The 18,370-nt window shown below is 47.6% G+C and overlaps 1 protein-coding gene across 3 annotated transcripts in view; it reads right to left on the reverse strand.

Annotated features, from left to right (window-relative positions):
• TTC7A (tetratricopeptide repeat domain 7A) overlaps positions 1 to 13,253 on the reverse strand; it is a 111,420-nt gene extending 98,167 nt beyond the window's left edge. Inside the window, exons 1-2 of one of the 3 annotated variants that reach the window (XM_080682981.1) lie at positions 12,778 to 13,253; positions 3,918 to 4,081 (exon numbers count right to left, since the gene is read on the reverse strand). In XM_080682981.1, the coding sequence (XP_080539107.1) occupies positions 3,918 to 4,081; positions 12,778 to 12,961 (348 nt within the window). In that variant the 5' untranslated portion in view covers positions 12,962 to 13,253. The remainder of the gene's footprint in view (positions 1 to 3,917; positions 4,082 to 12,777) is intronic. The other 2 variants (XM_080682982.1, XM_080682983.1) reach the window with 2 other exon arrangements.
• Positions 13,254 to 18,370: the final 5,117 nt, after the last annotated feature.

The following is an 18,370-nucleotide window of genomic DNA, read 5'->3' on the forward strand; positions in this document are numbered from 1 at the left end:
TATTATCCTGTTCTGCTGTAAATGGGGAAGAGGGTAGCTACGTTCCGAAGGACAGGTTTCAGGGCGTGATGATAGGGTGGCGCTAGGTGGTTCCTGGTGGACCAATGACAGTTTACAACAGAGCTTCCACCTAGCTGGGGACAAATTAAGGACCATGTGGTGAACGTTTCATAAAGCTGAATTTATACTATTTAAAAAGCTGCCCTTAATTCTGAAAGCATATTTGTCTTGCCTTTAGGTGTTAGGATGGTAATAGAAAATGGTACAGTTCTGCTGTTATTTTTTTAATGTCCATATTTGGCAGATTTGAAAGTTGGCTGCACTCTGTGGGACCCGTGCATTTGAATTTGAAATGTTGTTGGCCTGTCAACCCAATCGTCAGGGAACCACAGAGCCCGGGCCCAGTGGAAGGAGGCTATGCAGGAAGCCGCTCAGTCTGGGGAGTAGCCCCACTGCTGTGGAGAAGGCCTGTCACCTAGTCTTTGGGCCTCATGGTCTCTGTCAATGAGAAGGGAAGAACGACCACATGTGAATACCCAGGTAAGAGGAGAGGAGAGATGAGGAAATGCTTCATGGAGGCAAAATGGGACCTGTAAAAGCCCTGTCATTATTTTATTTCCATTCCAGGACGTAGGGACACAGCACTGAGAAGTAGAAAAGAGCATGAGGACTTGAAGGGGAAGACAAACAGGCCTGTGTGTAAGTCCTAGAGCTGCTACCATGGTCCTTGGCTAAGTGACTAACCTCCCTTGGGTCTCAGTTTCTTCACCTGGAAAATGGGGATACTAGGAAATGCCAGTGACAGGGTCATAAGAGGCACCCAGGAGATGGTACAATGCCTGGCGATCAGCGGGTAACAAGTTATGACAAATGGTTGTTTTCACCGACCTCCACAGAACTGAGCTGGGCAGGATCTTACAGGTCACCGAGAGTAGGTTTCAAACTACCTTGAGGAGATGCCCGCCTCTCCACTCTCCTCGTCCCATCACAGTTACTATACAGGAATCCACCTGGGATTTCATCTGCTGCCAGGAAAAATCACCCGCTCAGCCATACTCCAGCCTTTGGGTAAGATAGAGAACCCCTGCCCTGGCTGGTGTGGCTCAGTGGATAGAGCGTCAGCCTGTGGACTACAGGGTCCCGGGTTCGATTCCGGCCAAGGGCACATGCCTGGGTGGCGGGCTCAATTTCCTGTGCAGGAGGCAGTCAATCCATGATTCTCTCTCATCATTGATGTTTCTATCTCTCTCCCTTCCTCTCTGAAACCAATAAAAAATATATATATATATTTTTAAAAAAGATAGAGAACCCCATAAACTACTTTTAATATTTTATTTTGCCTGATCAATGTTAATTTTTTTGGCTTTGGCCTGGATAACAGGGAATTTCTCAGTGTTATCAGTGACTCTGTATGTCTTTGATGAATAAAGCATGGTAAAATTTGCAATCCTATATAATAAAAGCCCAGTGACCGAATGGCAGAATGACCAGAACAACCAGTCGACCAGTCGCTATGACACGCACTGACCACCAGGGGGCAGACGCTCAACACAGGAGCTTCCCCCTGGAGGTCAGTGCGCTCCCACAGTGGGAGTGCCACTTGGCTGACTGGGATGAGCGCAGGCCACGTCCCCCACCAGTGCACAAATTCTTTGTACTGGACCTCTAGTATAAAATAAACAAAACAGTTTTCCACAACAATACATGTGTATACTATTAGGCCAATACAAAGGAAGAGGCATTGGCATGGAGAAAGCTCCAAGTGAAAGTTCTCAGTGCAAAAGAGCAACTTTTCAAATATGTAACCTGTGACTCTAAAAAGAAAAGAAAGCTTTATAAGTGTGTACGCGTTTGTAAACACACAGAGAAAGGAGTGTGAGACACATGCCCAATGATGACCAGTGCTCAACTATTGGGATGGGAATGGGGTAGGGTTTTGAGGGGTGGCAAACAAGGACTTTTATTTATTATTCAAACTACTTGTTTATGTAGTGAACTTTTTACAAGAAGCCAAAGTCATATTTATTTTTAAGACAATTTTTAAATATTTAATAGTGTCTACTGGAAAGAAAAAAATTAGCCGAAACCGGTTTGGCTCAGTGGATAGCGTCGGCCTGCGGACTGAAGGGTCCCGGGTTCGATTCCGGTCAAGGGCATGTACCTTGGTTGCGGGCACATCCCCAGTGGGAGGTGTGCAGGAGGCAGCTGATCGATGTTTCTCTCTCATCGATGTTTCTAGCTCTCTATCCCTCTCCCTTCCTCTCTGTAAAATATCAATAAAATATATTTAAAAAAAAAAAAAGAAAGAAAGAAAGAAAAAAATTAAAAGAGGTCTTAGTGGGAAGAGCTTGGGACTCACCAATCATGTCCAACCCTTTTGATTGGTAGAAGGGGAACTGGAGGGCCCAAGAGGTCAGGGGACATGTTCAGGGTCAAGCAGATACTTTAATCCAATACAAAATCTCCCAGAGCCTCAACAATCCCATCACAGCAATGAGTCTAAAGGCGGTAACCTTAAACTTCCAGTACTCTCTCCCTGCACTCCTTACAGAAAAAGCCGGGTGTTTCTTGGTGTGGTGTTCCAGTCCCCAGTCTCTGGACCCACTGTACTTTTATAAACTAATTACCCACCATTCCCTTTTACTCTTCCTAATGGACTTATTTTAATGAAACTCTTATAAGAGGAACCCTTAGATTACACACTGCTTCCTTACCTTGGAATGCTCTGTCGCTCTGTCCCATCTCTGTATATCCATCTCCCTCCCACTTCAAGGCCCAGCCCTCCCCAGGTCCAGTTCTAGTAGTATTACCATCTCCGAGTTGACGCCTACCTCACCCCCAGGACTGTTCCCCTCTGACTTGCCTGCACATGTACACATGCCTATGGCTTGTGCCAGAGTCCACCCTGGACAGTGTGCCGATAAGAATTATCTTCCCAGTAGACCTGCAACCTCCCGGAGGACAGGGTCCATGTTGAACTCATCTTTATTGCCCTCAAAGTACATAACACAATGCCTTGCACATAGCAGGTTGTAATCAAATGCTTAGGTTAATAAATACATTACTTTAGAACATTTCTAGAAAAATTATATCTTCTTTGGGTCTCTAATGACATATCAATACCTCTACTATAGCTCAGGATACTCTGTAATCTAGAACAGTCTCAAATGTTCATGTGCAATAATCACCCAGAGAGCTTCTTAAGTGCAGATTCTGATTCAGATTTTGCATTTATAACCAGCTTCCAGATCATGCCCAATCTACCGGTGGGTAGACCATGCTTTGAGTAGTAAAGGTCTAGAGAAAGCTGTGACTATACTTCCTTCGGTGTCTTGTATACAGTAGGTACTCAATAAATGCACTTGGGCTTCAACTGGCTTGCCCTGTTGTTGAGCTCTTCTGTTGCTAGCCAGCTCTGCATGTTTGCCTGTTTCCAACTAGATCTTGGGCTCACTATTTCCCTGAGACCCCCAAAGAGCACACGGGACAGGCACACACTAGGTCAACCAAGCACTGTCCAATAGAAATATAAGTTAAGCCATATGTGTAACTTAAATTTTCTAATACAATGTTCTAGACACATTAGAAAGGGTCAAGTTAATTTTAATAATTTTGTTCAACTCAATTCATTCTATCATCTGAACATGTAATCAATGTAAAGTATTAATGATCTTTTACATTCTTTGTTTTGTACTAAGTCTTCAAACTCCAGTGTATGTTTTACACTTATAGCACATCTCAATTTGGATTAGCCACATTTCAAGTGTATATGTGGCTAGTGGCTACTGTACTGAATAGCACAAGGCCAACCCTAAGGGACTCATGTTGCCCAGGTGATGGAATAACTCAGGGAGGTTGAGAGCAGATAGGAGGCAGGAGACGAAAGGTGGTCCCAGACTCGAGGGCTGACAACTTACCGACAGCTTCCCATGGTTGAGGATACTACTCAGGTGGTTTTTGGCTTCATTCATCTTTGGCTCATTCTTCTCCAGCAAAGGGATGGAGTCTTTTATCTTGGCATTGTTCTCCTTCAAACACTGCTCTAGGAGGGACTCAGCCAGGAGCAATTTTCCCAAGTCATCTGAAAAACAGGGCAGTGGTCCCTGAGCGGCACATGTGGAGACTGGGACTTGTCCCTGGAGCGACGCAACCACCCCATCCCAGCACATACATTCCCCAGGTCCGAGAAAGTCAGTAAAGGCACTGCTTCCATAAACTTAAAGAGCCTTAAACACACACACACACACACACACACCCCAGCAGGCATTCTACCCATTGTAGCAGCATAAATTGCCCCTTCGGGTTTATTTTCTATAGTTTAGTGGTTGGGAAGGCAGTTTCCAGGATTTGGGACAAATTACCAGAACTTCAGAATTGAAAATGAGGCACAAAGTCACATCCATGACCCATTGTGGATAATAAGTTCTCAGACCAAGAAGGAATTTCCCCCAATGACCAGAGAAGAAAATGATATGAGACAGTTTAATAATGCATTTTCACATGCTCCTAATTTCCATAGAACTACATTTGGTTTTCTCCATCTTGAAGGCATTTTATTTAACATGACCCCAGGAGAACCTAGCAACCAAGCAAAGAGTTGAGGTAGGAAGCAGATTTGCTTGTCAGCAAGGCAAATCCTTGAACAGGTTTAGTATTGGCACTTTCTGGGGTTCTCTCACATATGCCAGCTTATCTGCAGACCTCACTGCCAGGCAGGTGAATTTATGCTGCTTGGCTTAATTTGCTGCCTCCCCACCACACTGAAAACTCCAATCTAGTGACCACCATATTCCTTCTACCTACAGCAAAAAGTGACTCGGATGGGAGTAGAATTCGGGGCTTCAGTGTGCAGGGCCAGAGGTCAAGTGTGCTTTCATGATGGCTCAGGAGGTAGTGCTTGATGTGACTGGCTCATTGTCCTTCCCTTTCAACTGGTGAGGATCAGGCCCACTACTCATCTAGGTGCCCAGCAAATAGCTGCGGAGTGAATTGGACTCTCACCACTACCCCAGGAGGCAGCCACAAGCCTCAGGGAGTTACATGCCAATCCAAAATGTCTCCAGGAATGTGTGCTTGGACCCATCTCTTCACAGAGCTTTTTCTCCTGCCACGAAGGCATTGTCACTGGGGACAACTGCCACTAATTCCTCACTCTTAGGACCACCTCAGTTTAGTCACAACTCAAAGCCACTGGTTCCAGCCTGGCCAGTGGGGCTCACTGCTTGAATGTCAACCCATGAACCAGGAGGTCATGGTTTGATTCCTGGTCAGGGCACATGCCCGGGTTGCAGGCTTAATCCCCAGTAGGGGGCATGCAGGAGGCAGCCGATCCATGATTCTCTCTCATCATTGATATTTCTATCTCTCTCTCCCTTTACCTTCCTCTCTCTGAAATCAATAAAAACATATCTATACTAATAAAAGGGTAATATACTAATTAGACCAGGAGACCTTCCAGACATCCTTCTGTACAAAGCCATGGTGGTGGGGCCGAGGCAAATGTGGTTAGGGGTGATCAGGCCAGGAGGGGAGGGCAGTTGGGGGCAAGCAGGCCGGCGGGGGGGGGGGGGAGTTGGGGGCGAGCAGGCCAGCTGGGGGGGTTGTAGTTGGGGGTGATCAGGCCAGCAATGGGGGCAGTTGGGGGCGAGCAAGCTGGCAGGCAGAGTGGTTAGGGGCGATCAGGCAGGCAGGCAGGTGAGCAGTTAGGAGCCAGCGGTCCCGGATTGTGAGAGGGATGTCTGTTGGTTTAGGCCCGGTCCCACAGACATCGGGCCTAAACCGGCGGTCGGACACCTCCCGAGGTGTCCAGGCTGGGGTCCAGATTGGAGAGGGTGCAGGCCAGGCTGAGGGACAATCGCCCCCCCACCCATGCACAAATTTCGTGCACCGGGCCACTAGTTTTTCAATAAAAAAGAGTAACGAAACAAAGCTACTGATTTTAAACTGCGCCTCAGAGGAAGATTCTCCATCCATAAGGGAGATTCCATGCAGAGAACATCCCCAAAGCCCAGAGTCCAAAGCAGCAGTCCCCAACCTTTCGGACCTCATGGACCACCAGTGGTCCGTGGACCACCGGTTGGCGACCGCTGGTCCAAAGGACAGTCACAGTTCCCTCTAGGGACGCCATAGCCTTTTAGTGGATCCTGTGCTATACCTACCTCTTGATTTCTCAAATTAAGATTTGGAGGAAAGCCCTAGCTGGTTTGGCTCAGTGGATAGGGCATCGGCCTATGGACTGAAGGGTCCTGGGTTCGATTCCGGTCAATGGCGCGTGCCAGGGGTTGCGGGCTTGATCCCCAGTGGGGGACGGGCAGGAGGCAGCCAATCAATGATTCCCTGACATCATTGATGTTTCTATCTCTCTCTCCCTCTCTCCCTTCCTCTCTGAAATCAATAAAAATATATTAAAAATAATAATTATTATAAAAAAAAATATTTGGAGGAAATGGCCAGACAAGTACCTGGTTGAAACTATCATCCATCACTGGTAGAATAGAAGTTGGTAGGATCTCTATAAAGGGCAATTTAGCAACATATATCAAAATTATTTTTGCCACTGACTCAGCAATTCTGCTCCTACAGATGTCCTTGCAAATGTGTAAAGTAACCTACATATAAGGTCATTCCTGTAGCATAATTTATAATAGCAGAAAATTAGAGGAAACCTGTATGTCCATCAACAGGAGGCTGATTAAAACATGGTACATCCATAAAAAGGGACACCGAGCTGCTATAAAAAGGAATGAGGAAGCTTAGTATGTGCTATTACGGAGGAATGAATTCCAAAATAAATTGATAAGAAAGCAGAATCCAGCCCTAGCCAGTTTTCTCAGTGGTTAGAGCATCATTTCCAAATCTTGGCCAGAAGGAGTGGTGGGATGCTTAGCAGTGGGTGCCTGAAAGGTGCACCTCTAGGCAAACTGCTTTCCCTCACCTGTTTTGCCTTTGTAAAACCAGGAATGGGGTTAGGAACCTGTTTCTAGCAGGGAACTGCCCCTCCCCGGGCTCCGCCTCCTGGGCTGGTCCCCTCCCTCCTCCTGGGAGAGCACAAGCACTCTGCTCTACAACAGCTAGCTCCCCACCTGCCCAGCAGCAGAGCCATCCCGCCACCTGGCCCCGCCTCTGCCACCCCACTGCCCAGCCCAGAGCTCTCCACGGTTCACTGGCTCAGTTCCTTTCAGGCCTGGAGAAACCAGCTTCCTTCCAGGCAACCCTCAATCTTGAAATACTTCCCAGGGCACACACCGCTCCTCAAAATTATGGGAGTGTCCTCTGAACACTTGTTGCTCCAAGTGTGGTCCCCGGACTAGAACAGGTAGGTCTGTGAGTGTTTGACCCAGTCCCTGGAGTAAGTGCAGAAATTTAGAGTACACGTTCACAAAGGTTGACAATAACGTGACAGAATGATTTTGAATCTGTTGAATAGAATAATAAAAAAATTGGAGGGTAAATGTTTCTGTATCTTATGTAAGTATCAGGGCACATCAGATTGGGAATTTAAAATCATAAAACTGGTTCTCACAGATCATTTGAGAAGCACTGCTCTAAACCACAAGAGCGCCTTTTTAAAAAATGTACATGTTTTATGGTTGACACTATTGCAGATGTCCCGCATTTTCTCCCCCTTTGCCCACCTCCACCCAGCCCCGGCTCCCCCTCCTTGGCCCTCACATCACTATTGTCTGTGTGCATGGGCTCTGCATATATGTTCTTTAGCTAATCCCTTCACCTTCTAATGAGTAAGGGAGACGAATATTTGTTGAGGGCCTACTGAGTTCCAGGTACTTTATTATAAAGTGTCATTCAATCAGCATGGCCCTAAAAGATATTATTCCCATTTTATAGATGAAAATAAAAATATGCGATAGTATTATGGCCACAGCCCATAACAATAAAATAGCACAGCCAAAGAATAATCTGTCTCCCTTGCATTCCATGCAGAGCAAAGCTTCGGATACTTTAGAAATAAAGAGGAGTCTAAGAGCTGCATACAATGGGTTAAAAACTAATAGTGTCCTGGCCGGTGGCTCGGTTGGTTGGAGCATCATCGCGTGCACCGAAAGGTTACTGGTTCCATTATCTGTCAGGCATGTACCCATGTGGTCAAGTCGATCCCCGATTGGGTGTGTGCTGGAGGCAAACTAATCGATGTTTCTCTCTCCCTCTCCCTTTCTCTCTCTCTAAAATCAATAAAATCATTTTTTTATAAAGAGAAACTAATACTAATTCCAAGGGCAGGGATAGGAATTATTCTCACTGTCATATACATACAAGTTTCAGACTATTTTACAAATTAACACTTCAGCTCCTTCTCCAGAGCCATTTTCCCTCCTCTTCACCCCCACTCATTCTGTTTTGTTTAGCAGACACTCAGTAGGTGTTGGGAATTTACCTTCTTTTCTTTCTTGCTCACTTCTTCTCCCTGCACCATTCTTTCTCTTCCTTCCCCCCTTTCTTTCCATCCTATTATTCTCAACTGGCCAGTCTATGGAACTGAAGGATATTTTAAAATTAAAAGTTCTAGATTTTCAGTTGTTCAACGAGAATCCAGGTGGATAGAGGCGTTCCTGTCCTTCTCTGAAGGTAGGACAAATTGCTTTTTATCGTTGTATTGTCCACAATCTACTCCCTACACGGTTTGGGTAAAGAGCCCCAGCTTCTCCCCTGCTGGGGCATCCCCTTCTTGACAGAATGAGACAGACTCTGGGAGCCTGGGTGCTGATTCTGGCAGACCAGCCCAGCCCCCTGCCCTTGACAGAGACACAAATGAGGCCACCACCTAGTGGCCATCCTGGCTGCCCACCCACCCTGTTTTGAAGGACTCGCAGCTAGCTTCCTCTCTGCTCCCATCCTCTTCAGGCCTCTCCAGGGTGCCAGGTCACAGAGACCCACTTCAAGGACACCCGCCTCCTCCCCGCACCCACATTTGCAGGACAGTGCTCCCCTGTCCACAACCTGCCAAATTGCTGTCTGGAAACCTGGGTTCAGCCAGCAAGCCTGGCGTTCAGACCAGGCCCCTGCTCACTAGGTCACATGGGGACGTCGCGGTCTCCACAGCTGCTCACCTCACAGGGCTGCAGAGGGTGGGGACCTTCCAAGCGTTGAGAGAAAAGGAAGAGGCTGAAACTAGTAAGAGGCCACCTGCCTCAAACACCCCTTCTAACTTCATCTGAAGAAACACTCTTGAACCCCTTGGACAGGCTCTTTGTTTTCATACGAACAAACCCCACCACAGAGAGCTGTACTCCGAGGTTCCCCTGCTCCATCCTGATCAACTCTAAACCGGATGTCAGTTTGTTTGAAAGTAAATGTACAAAAAGGAGCAACCACCTGCCCGCTGGGTGGGTGGCAGGGAGCAGCCTCCCCAGACAGGAAGGAAAAGGGGGCAGGGACCCTTCTGAGGGAGCGTCTCCTGGTCCTTCACTCCCACCAGACCAGCAAGAAGGCCCCTCAGCGGGCCCTCCCCTCCTGCTCTCTGCAGTGAAATCCATGCTTTGGGATTTTTAGCTTCTGAGGGAAACCCCACAGATGCGGCAGGGCCTTAGGGCCTCAGCCTGTAAAATGGGTTTCAACTGGGGTTTGGCTCCCCCTCAGTACCTTCTTCCCCTCTCCCAAGTTACATAACTGTTAACGCTTCCAGTCACTGGCTGTCAGAGTGCAACAGGCCAGGTGGGACTTTAAGGAACTCCCTCCTGAGTTGCAGGAAGAGGAGGGGGGTCAGCTCCAACAACACCACCCCCACAGAAAACAGTCTCTCAGTCCTTCAAGTGATCAAGAACCCCATGGAGCCCTAGCCAGTCTGGCTCAGTGGATAGAGCGTCAGCCCATGGACAGAAGGGTCTTGGGTTCAATTCCAGTCAAGGGCATGTACCTAGGTTAATGTTTCTCTCTCTCATTCTCCCTTTCACTCTCTATGAAAATCAATGGAGAAAATATCCTCGGGTGAGGATTAACAAAAAAGAAAAGAAAAAGGGCTTCTCTAAGGGGGGGGGGGGGGGGCGGGCGGGGAAGAACCTCATGGAGAGAGAACCAGGATAGCAGACAATCCAAAAAAAGGCTCCACGCATGGGCTTTGGAAATCACTTGTTTTCCTCGCTCATGTGCATGCGTGCATTTTGGGATAGTGTATCTGGATTTAACAGTGGGGAAAAAAATCACTGACTGACCCAAACCCCAAAATTGACAGGAGAGACCTCCCACCATCCTTCAGTCTCCCTCGTGCTGGTCAGTTCCCACCGTGAAGACAGGCCAGGCTCCACATGCCCCACTCTGTTACTTGCAGACTTGGCTGCAGGGGCTCAGGCTTGGGTACAGGCTCTGCCACATACACATCATGTGACTTCTCTGAGTCTTGGTGTCCCTGTGTTTAAATGGGGACAATAGTCCTGCTGGTGTGGCTCAGTGGTTGAGCATCGACCTACCAGTATGTTCAATTCCCGGTCAGGGCACATGTCTGGATTTTGGGCTCGATCCCTGGTAGTGGGCATGCAGGAGGCAGCTGATCAAAGATTCTCTCTTATCATTGATGTTTCTCTCTCTCTCTCCCTTCCTCTCTGAAATAAAACATTTAAAACAAAAATGTAATGGGGACAATAATGTCTGTCCTCCCCCCCACAGGGTTGTTTACAAAAATTGAAAAAAAAATATAGAGCCCTAGCTGGTTTGGCTCACTGGATAGGGCATCAGCCCATGGACTGAAGGGTCCCAGGTTCGATTCCAGTCAAGGGTACTTATCTCAGTTGCAGGCGCGATCCCTGGCCCTGGTCTGGGTGCGTGCGGGAGACAACCAATTGATGTGCCTCTCTTACATCGATGTTTCTATCTCTCTCTGTCTCTCCCTCTCCCTTCCACTCTGTCTAAAAATTGATGGGAAAAATATCCTCAAGTGAGGATTAACAAAAAAAAGGGAAAAAAATAGAGAAAGCACTTTATACCATACCATTTATAAACTGTCATACCAGTGTTTCCCAATAATGCTTCATAGACTATAGTAAGGGAAGTTTGAGAAATGTGGTATTTATACGCTAACCTTGGCTTTAACATCACATGCAGGTGAGCATATTAAAGGCCCTTATAAGTCCTGCAGTTTAAACGTCTGTTTAACGATATTTAATCCATTAGGTGTAATTTCTTAACTTGTGTGGCTCTCTAAACTCTTTCTTTCTGGGATACCAATGAATAAACATTCAATGTCTTGAGACCTCTAAATAGCTTAGGAAATACAGCCCAGTATGGACTGAAGGAGGCCTGGTTCCTGTCTTGGTCCCGGTGTGTTTCTCCGCAGTGCCAATCTGACTCACAATCCCATACCTCTGAGAAGACCCCAATGCCTTCTGTGTGGGTCACTTTCCATTTCCCACCCTCATCAGACTTACCCCACATCACCCATACAGGGGATAGAGGGGAACCTGTAATTTATCTATTCTGCCCTAAAAAGGGGGGGGAGGGGGCTCACCAGCTTCTCCCATATATGCACCAGCTCTGGCCACTGCCACACTTTAGAACTACCTCAAAGGTTCAACCTGTCTGTCCCTGCCACCTAGCCCCCCTCAGTGTCCTTCTATCCTTCCCCCTCATTGGACAGACACATTCTGCCCTTTCCACTGTCAGAGGTCAGTACATATTCTGCTACTTCCTGAGCCCCACCATCTAATGCGCAATTGCCCTTTGATCACCTCCCTGCCTCCCTGTCCATTTTGGCAACTCTTCAGGCTGGGATTTGGTGCTACACATCTTTGAGAGGTAAGAATACAAGTGATTAAAAGGATGTGCTGAGAAATCTGGGTTTAAATCCTGATTCCACCACTTATCAACTGGATGATCAAGTTACTTCCCTGTGCCTCAGTATCCTTATCTGTAAGTGGGGCTAACGAGAGTACCTGTTTCTTGGGGTTGTTGGGAGGAATGAATGAGTTGATTAAAGTGCTTAATCAACTGGCACACAGTGAGCGGTAGGTAAGTGTTAGCTATTACTATTACTATTATTATCATTCCTTCTACTCCACAGAGCCTTCCACAGGCAGTGTTTAAAACCCTTTATAACTGTGTTTATTTACTTCCTTCCACAGGGCTCTGAAGTGCTCAAAGATAGGGCTCAGAGAGGGCTCTCCAGGCTGAGCTGAAGGCACCAGGGACAGGATTTGAGGTTGGAGACGGGGGCGGGGTTTCCCCCACTGCCACATCAGGGTACTTTCCCACCCAGGAGCCCAGCCCAGCCAAACCAGCCCTACTGCTAAAGCCACGAGCTGCTAGGGCTAGAAGGGTCCCGAGCCCGGCTACAAACGAGGAAACTGAGGCTTACCAGGCCTCTTTCACACTTCACCACCCCACCCCCGTGATCATAAACCCCTCCAAGTAGGTCTGTTGTGGACAGAGCTCCGCTGTCAACTTGACTTGAGGGAAGGAGAGGGAAGGCATGGGGAGACACACAGTCTTCACCTGATGGGAGTTTAAAGGTGGTGCAAGAGTCCCGCCCAAGTCCTAATCTGACACGTGCCCGTACCACCATTTCACAATAGATCGAGTTGCCCACATGATCCTAAAAGGCAGTTAGCAAAAGACGTTTCTCTCTCTCCCCCAAAGCACCCAACCTGCACGAGTTTTCTCCTGGGGCAGGAAAGCCGTTCTAACTGCCCGGGCACTCCTAAGACTAGCACTACAGGAAGAGTAATACCAAAGACGGCCGGCGACGGCCTGGGGCAGTCGGGGCGCACTTCCTGGAGGAGGAGGCGCGTTTCGCGCGCTCCAGCTAGTTAACCAGCCCCTTCCCTCACTCACCGGTGTCCAGAGAGGTGAATAAGGCGCTCGGGATGGCTCTCCGGCTGCCTCCGCCACTGGGCACGACCAGCGCCTTCATCTGCCGGACCAGCTGGGGCATGCGGTCCCAGAGGCCCTCGGCGCGGCAGCGCTCCAGCTCGCTCTCTATCTTCAGGTGGGAGCCGTGTGCGCCCTTCGCAGCCATCTTCGCGCGGGCGCTGTCATGGAAGGTGCGGCCAAGAAGTGGAGACCCGGCCGGGGGCGGCGTCCCGGCTGGGGCGCACACGCAGGCGGGGTCGATGAGGGCGCGGACGGCGTCCGGGGCCCCGGTGGCAGCGGGGGCCCAGGCGGCGACGGGAGAGCAGCAGCAGCAGCAGCAGCAGCACTGATTGCACCGCCCGGCGCCTCCGGGCTGGGGCTCCGGCTGCGCGGCCCGGACGCGTCCAGAAGCAGCCTCCGCCTCAGCTGCAACTGCCTCTGTCGCTGCTGCCTCCGACGCTGCTGCAGCTGCTGCCACAGCCCCCGCCCCGGGCCCGGGCGCCGCCAGCTGCGGACCCGCCCCTGGCCTCCGCTCCACCCCCGCGAGGGCGTGGCGCGGCTCCGGAGAGCCGTGCGCGCCGGCGGCCAGCGGGGCCACAGCAGCCAGGCTCGCGAGGAGCGCTCGCGGCCGCCCCGGCGCCAACCGCCCGCCGCACGCGCGGCGGACTCGGCGTTCACTTTAATGCTGGGCGGAGTCCCGGCGCCCGGGGGCGCCCCGCTGCCCGCCCCCTTCCCAACCCATTGGGGCTCTTGGCCTGGGAGACCCCTGCCCCGACGTTCCGGCTTTGTGTGATGACTCCGTCACCACTGCTGCCCCCGACACGTCACAAATCCGAGGAGAGGCCGGCCGGCCGGGTGTCCCCAACTCCGAGAGCGAGCCTCCCCGGAAACCCGCCTCCGCCGCGTGGGTCCTGCCCTGCTCCCTACAGGGAACGCGCGGGCCTTGCGCGCCACCCCCGGGGTACGCGGGAGAAAACAGGCGGGTTTGAGTCTCGACTCTATGGACGTCTTCACTCTAACAGACTTTCTTTCCTTTTTTTAAACAGCGGAGTTCCTCTTTCCAACTTTACTCCCCTACACAAACCGACTGTTCTCAGCAGAATCCAATTGCCCTGGATTTCTTAAAGGTTTTAATCTGTTTCTCCCACTTGGTATTTGTTTCTTAATTCTGATGTCCAAAGACTGTGATCAAAGCTTTCCTGAGCTCTTGGCAAGCCTTTTCTGGCTCTGTGGGATACTAAGAAGTTCGAAGGATTACATGGTGGCCTGGAGGGAGGGGCAGACCAAGACTCTGTGCCTGATACAGGTTCTGGTGGCCCCACCTCCGGGGTGACCTCGGTTTAGTCTTGTGCAGGGATTGAGGCCATCACGCATAAAATCACAGTAAGACCAAAACAAAAAGCAAGCAAACAAAAAACCCACCTCCCTGTATTTAAGTGAAGACGCCAGAAAACAGGGGAGTCAGGGCAAGCTTTTAAGTATAGACTTCCGCCCTAACCGGTTTGGCTCAGTGGATAGAGCGTGGGCCTGCGGACTCAAGGGTCCCGGGTTCAATTCCGGTGAAGGGCATGTACCTTGGTTGCAGGCACATCCCCAGTAGGGGGTGTGGGGTGTGCAGGAGGCAGCTGATTGATGTTTCTCTATCATCGATGTTTCTAACTCTCTCTCCCTCTCCCTCTCTGTAAAAAAAATCAACTATATATATATTTTTTAAAAAAAGTATAGACTGCTAAGACCCCTCACGTAGGTCTTTCCCACTGCCGGACAGGTGACCTTGTGAGCATGGTCACTCAGTGTTAGGAGCCACTGCTTCACTTCTGGACTGCTGTAAACGTGGGAAGGCTCTTCTCAAGAGGAGCCCAGGCTCCTGGTGCTTATCCCACTGGGCCCTTGGCACTGCAGCCACACTGGGGTTATCAGTTGAAGGCAGTCTTCCTGCCCCCTAGATACCCTTCTCTCCAATTCCAAATGTAGCTCCATTCCTTGCTCGGCAGGCAGGGTTTCCTGAACTTGGAGGCTGTGCTGAGTACCTGGGGTCTGTCCTGACCTCCCAGAATCCATGAGAAAAGCAAAGAAAAATTGGGACAGTGCTGGCAGTTAGAATTTACTCAATTTACATACACTCCTCCTTGCCTACTACTGTCAACTCCCCTTGTTGGCTTTTGGTTAGTTACCCTTGGCTGCCCTTGCTAGTGACCAGAACCGGATTTTGCTAGGAGAATGATTTGAGCATGTCCTTCCCGGGAGGGTGGCCTGAGTACACCCTGTGATTTACCCCAGATCTGGCATTCCCCAGAGTCAGCCCTGGGGCTTACAAAGAAAAGCAGAGTTGATAAGCAGGAGGCAATCTTTATGGAAAAGAAAACCTCCTCCCTCCCCTCCCTCTTTTCTGCAGTCCTTTGCCAACCCTGCCCCCAGGTTGCAGTACTCCCGGGAACTAGCTGAAGGGGAATGGCTGCTTGTTTCTTTGACAGGTGTTCCAGTATTTGTATGGGCATGGGCCGAGGTGGGGAGGAACATCCCTTGCACTTGGCATGGTTTAAACTTATGATGAGAAGAATTTATTTCAGTCTATTGAGATCTTGCTTCTAGGTGCATCCTTTGTTTGGCGCAAATACATTTTTATAATACAAAAACAAAAAACTTCCTATGAGCTGCTCCTCAATACTGTGGAACATGTGCCTTCATGGCTCTTCTCCAGCAGAAATAAGACCCCAGCCTGCTAGTGACCAGCGTTTTTGGGGGGCGGTAAGAGACTATACGCACAACAAAGAACAACCATGACTAATTAGTAACATTTGCCAAAATCAAAGCCATCTAGAAAGGGTGGTGGTTGTTTTTATTTTTTAATCTGAAATCTCTTAGGTGAGAATTTAGGACAAATTCTGATAAAGACTGCTTGCTACCTTGAAAATACTACCAAGATAACTTGCTGAGCTCAGAGGAAGTAATGAAGTTCATAGGAGGTAAATCAACTTGCTGAAGAATGTTTTCACAGGACAACAAAGATACAGCATGAGGGACCATCTGCTTTAAAGGGGACCCTAAGACAAGACAATGGAAAATGCTACTAGTTTACCTGCTGCCCCAGACAAGGTGGGGAGGTGCTTGCCACGGAATCACAAGAGAGGCTATAGTAAGCTATTGGTCTTTAAAAAAAAAAATCTTTATTTATTTGCCTTGGTAAGGAAAAAGTTAACAGTAAATTTTTATCTCCTTGTTTAGCTTATTCCTAAATATTTTTTTTGTTGTTGCAATGGTAAATGGAATTGTTTTTTTAGTTTTTCCTTTCTTTTTTTAAAATATATTTTTTATTTCAGAGAGGAAGGGAGAGTGAGAGAGAGATAGAAACATCAATGATGAGGGAGAATCATTGATTGGCTGCCTCCTGCATGCCCCCTCTACTGGGGATCGAGCCCACAACCTGGGCATGTGTCCTTGACCGTAATCAAACTCGGGACCCTTTAGTCCACAGGCGGACGCTCAATCCACTGAGCCAAACTGGCTAAGGCTAGTTTCTCTTTCTGATAATTCATTATTGGTGTATAAAAATGCCTTCAATTTCTGGGTGTTTATTTTGTATCCTGCTACATTGCCGAATTCATTTATTAAATCTAGTAGTTTTTTTGTGGAGTCTTTAGGGTTTTCTATGTACAATATCATGTCATCTGCAAACAATGACCGTTTTACTTCCTCCTTTCCAGTATGGATGTCTTATGTTTTCTTCTTGTCTGATCACTGTGGCTATGACTTCCAGTATTATGTTGAATAAGAGGGGTGAAAGCGGACATCCCTGTCTTGTTCCTAATAGTGGGGGAAATGGTTTCTGTTTTTGCCTATTGAGTATGATGTTGGCTGTACATTTGTCATATATGGCCTTTATTATGTTGAGGTATGATGATCCCTCTATTCCCACTTTGCTGAGAGTTTTTATCAAAAATGGGTGTTGAGATTTTTGTCAAACACTTTTTTGCATATCTATTGATATGATAATATGATTTTTGTCTTTCAATTGGTTTATGAGATGTATCATGTTTATTGATTTGCAAGTATTGTACCAGCCTTACATTCTTGGAATAAATCCCACTTGGTCATGGTGTCTGATCTTTTTAAATATATTTTATTGATTTTTTACATAGAGGAAGGGAGAGGGATAGAGAGTTAGAAACATCAATGAGAGAGAAACATCAATCAGCTGCCTCCTGCACACCCCCTACTAGGGATGTGCCCGCAACCAAGGTACACGCCCTTGACCAGAATTGAACCTGGGACCTTTCAGTCTGCAGGGCGATGCTCTATCCACTGAGCCAAACTGGCTAGGGCTAATCTTTTTAATATATGGCTGGATCTGATTTGCTAATATTTTGTTGAGGATTTTAGCATCTATGTTCATCAGGAATATTGGCCTGTAATTCTCTTTCTTTGCAGTGTCTTTATCTGGTTTTGGAGTTAGGATAATGTGGGCCTCATAAAAATAGGTTGGAAGTGTTCCTTTCTTTTGGATTTTTTGGGCTAGTTCTTTGAATGTTTGGTAAAATTTCCCTGTGAAGCCATCCAGACCAGGGCTTTTGTTTGCTGGGAGGTTTTTTGTTGTTTTTTTTTTTAATTACTGCTTCAATTTCATCAGTTGTTATTGGCCCATTCAGGTTTTTTGATTCTTCCTGATTCAGTTTTGGAAGGTTGTATTTTTCTAGAATCTGTCCATTTCATCCACATTGTCTATCTCATTGGTATACAGTTGTTCATAGTATTTTCTTACAATCCTTTGTATTTCTGTGATGTGAGTTGTTACTTCACTGCTGTCTTTTCTGATTTTATTTATTTGGGTCCTCTCTTTGTTTTCTGATGGGTCTGGCTAAAGGTTCATCAGTCTTATTTATCTTTTCAAAGAACCAGCTTTTGGTTTCACTGATCTTTTGTATTGTTACTATTATTTTTTAGTCTCTATGTCATTTATTTCTTCATTGATCTTTATTATTTCCTTCCTTCTGTTTACTCGGGCTTTTCTTGTTACACTCTTTCTGATTCTTTAAGTTGTGGGATTAGATAGTTTATTAATAATTTTTCTTGTTTTTTTGAGGTGGTCCTGTAGTACTATGAATTTTTCTCTCAGGACTGCTTTTGCAGTGTCCCAGAGATTTTGGGTTGTTGTGTGTTCATTTTCATTTGTTTCCAGGAAGTGGGTTTTTTGTTGTTGTTGTTTTTTCTTAATCCTCACCAGAGAACATTTTTCCATTGATTTTAGAGAAAGTGGAAGTGGAGGGAGAGATAGAAACATTGATGTGAGAGAGACACATTGATTGGTTGCCTCCCACATGAGCCCCAACCAGCACTGGAGATCAGCTTGCAACCGAGATATGTGCCCTTTTGACCAGAATTGAACCCGGGACCCTTTAGTCTGAGGGCTGATGCTCTATCCACTGAACCAAAACAGCTGGGGCTGTTTCCAGGAAGTTTTTGATTTCTTTCTTGATACCATTGGTAACCCATTCATTGTTTAATAACATGCTACTTAGCTTCCATGAATTTGAATGTTTTTGAGTGTTTCTACTGTAGTTGATTTCTAATTTCATGC

Source organism: Plecotus auritus (genome assembly GCF_963455305.1).
Source record: "Plecotus auritus genome assembly, chromosome: 8".
NCBI lineage: Eukaryota > Metazoa > Chordata > Mammalia > Chiroptera > Vespertilionidae > Plecotus > Plecotus auritus.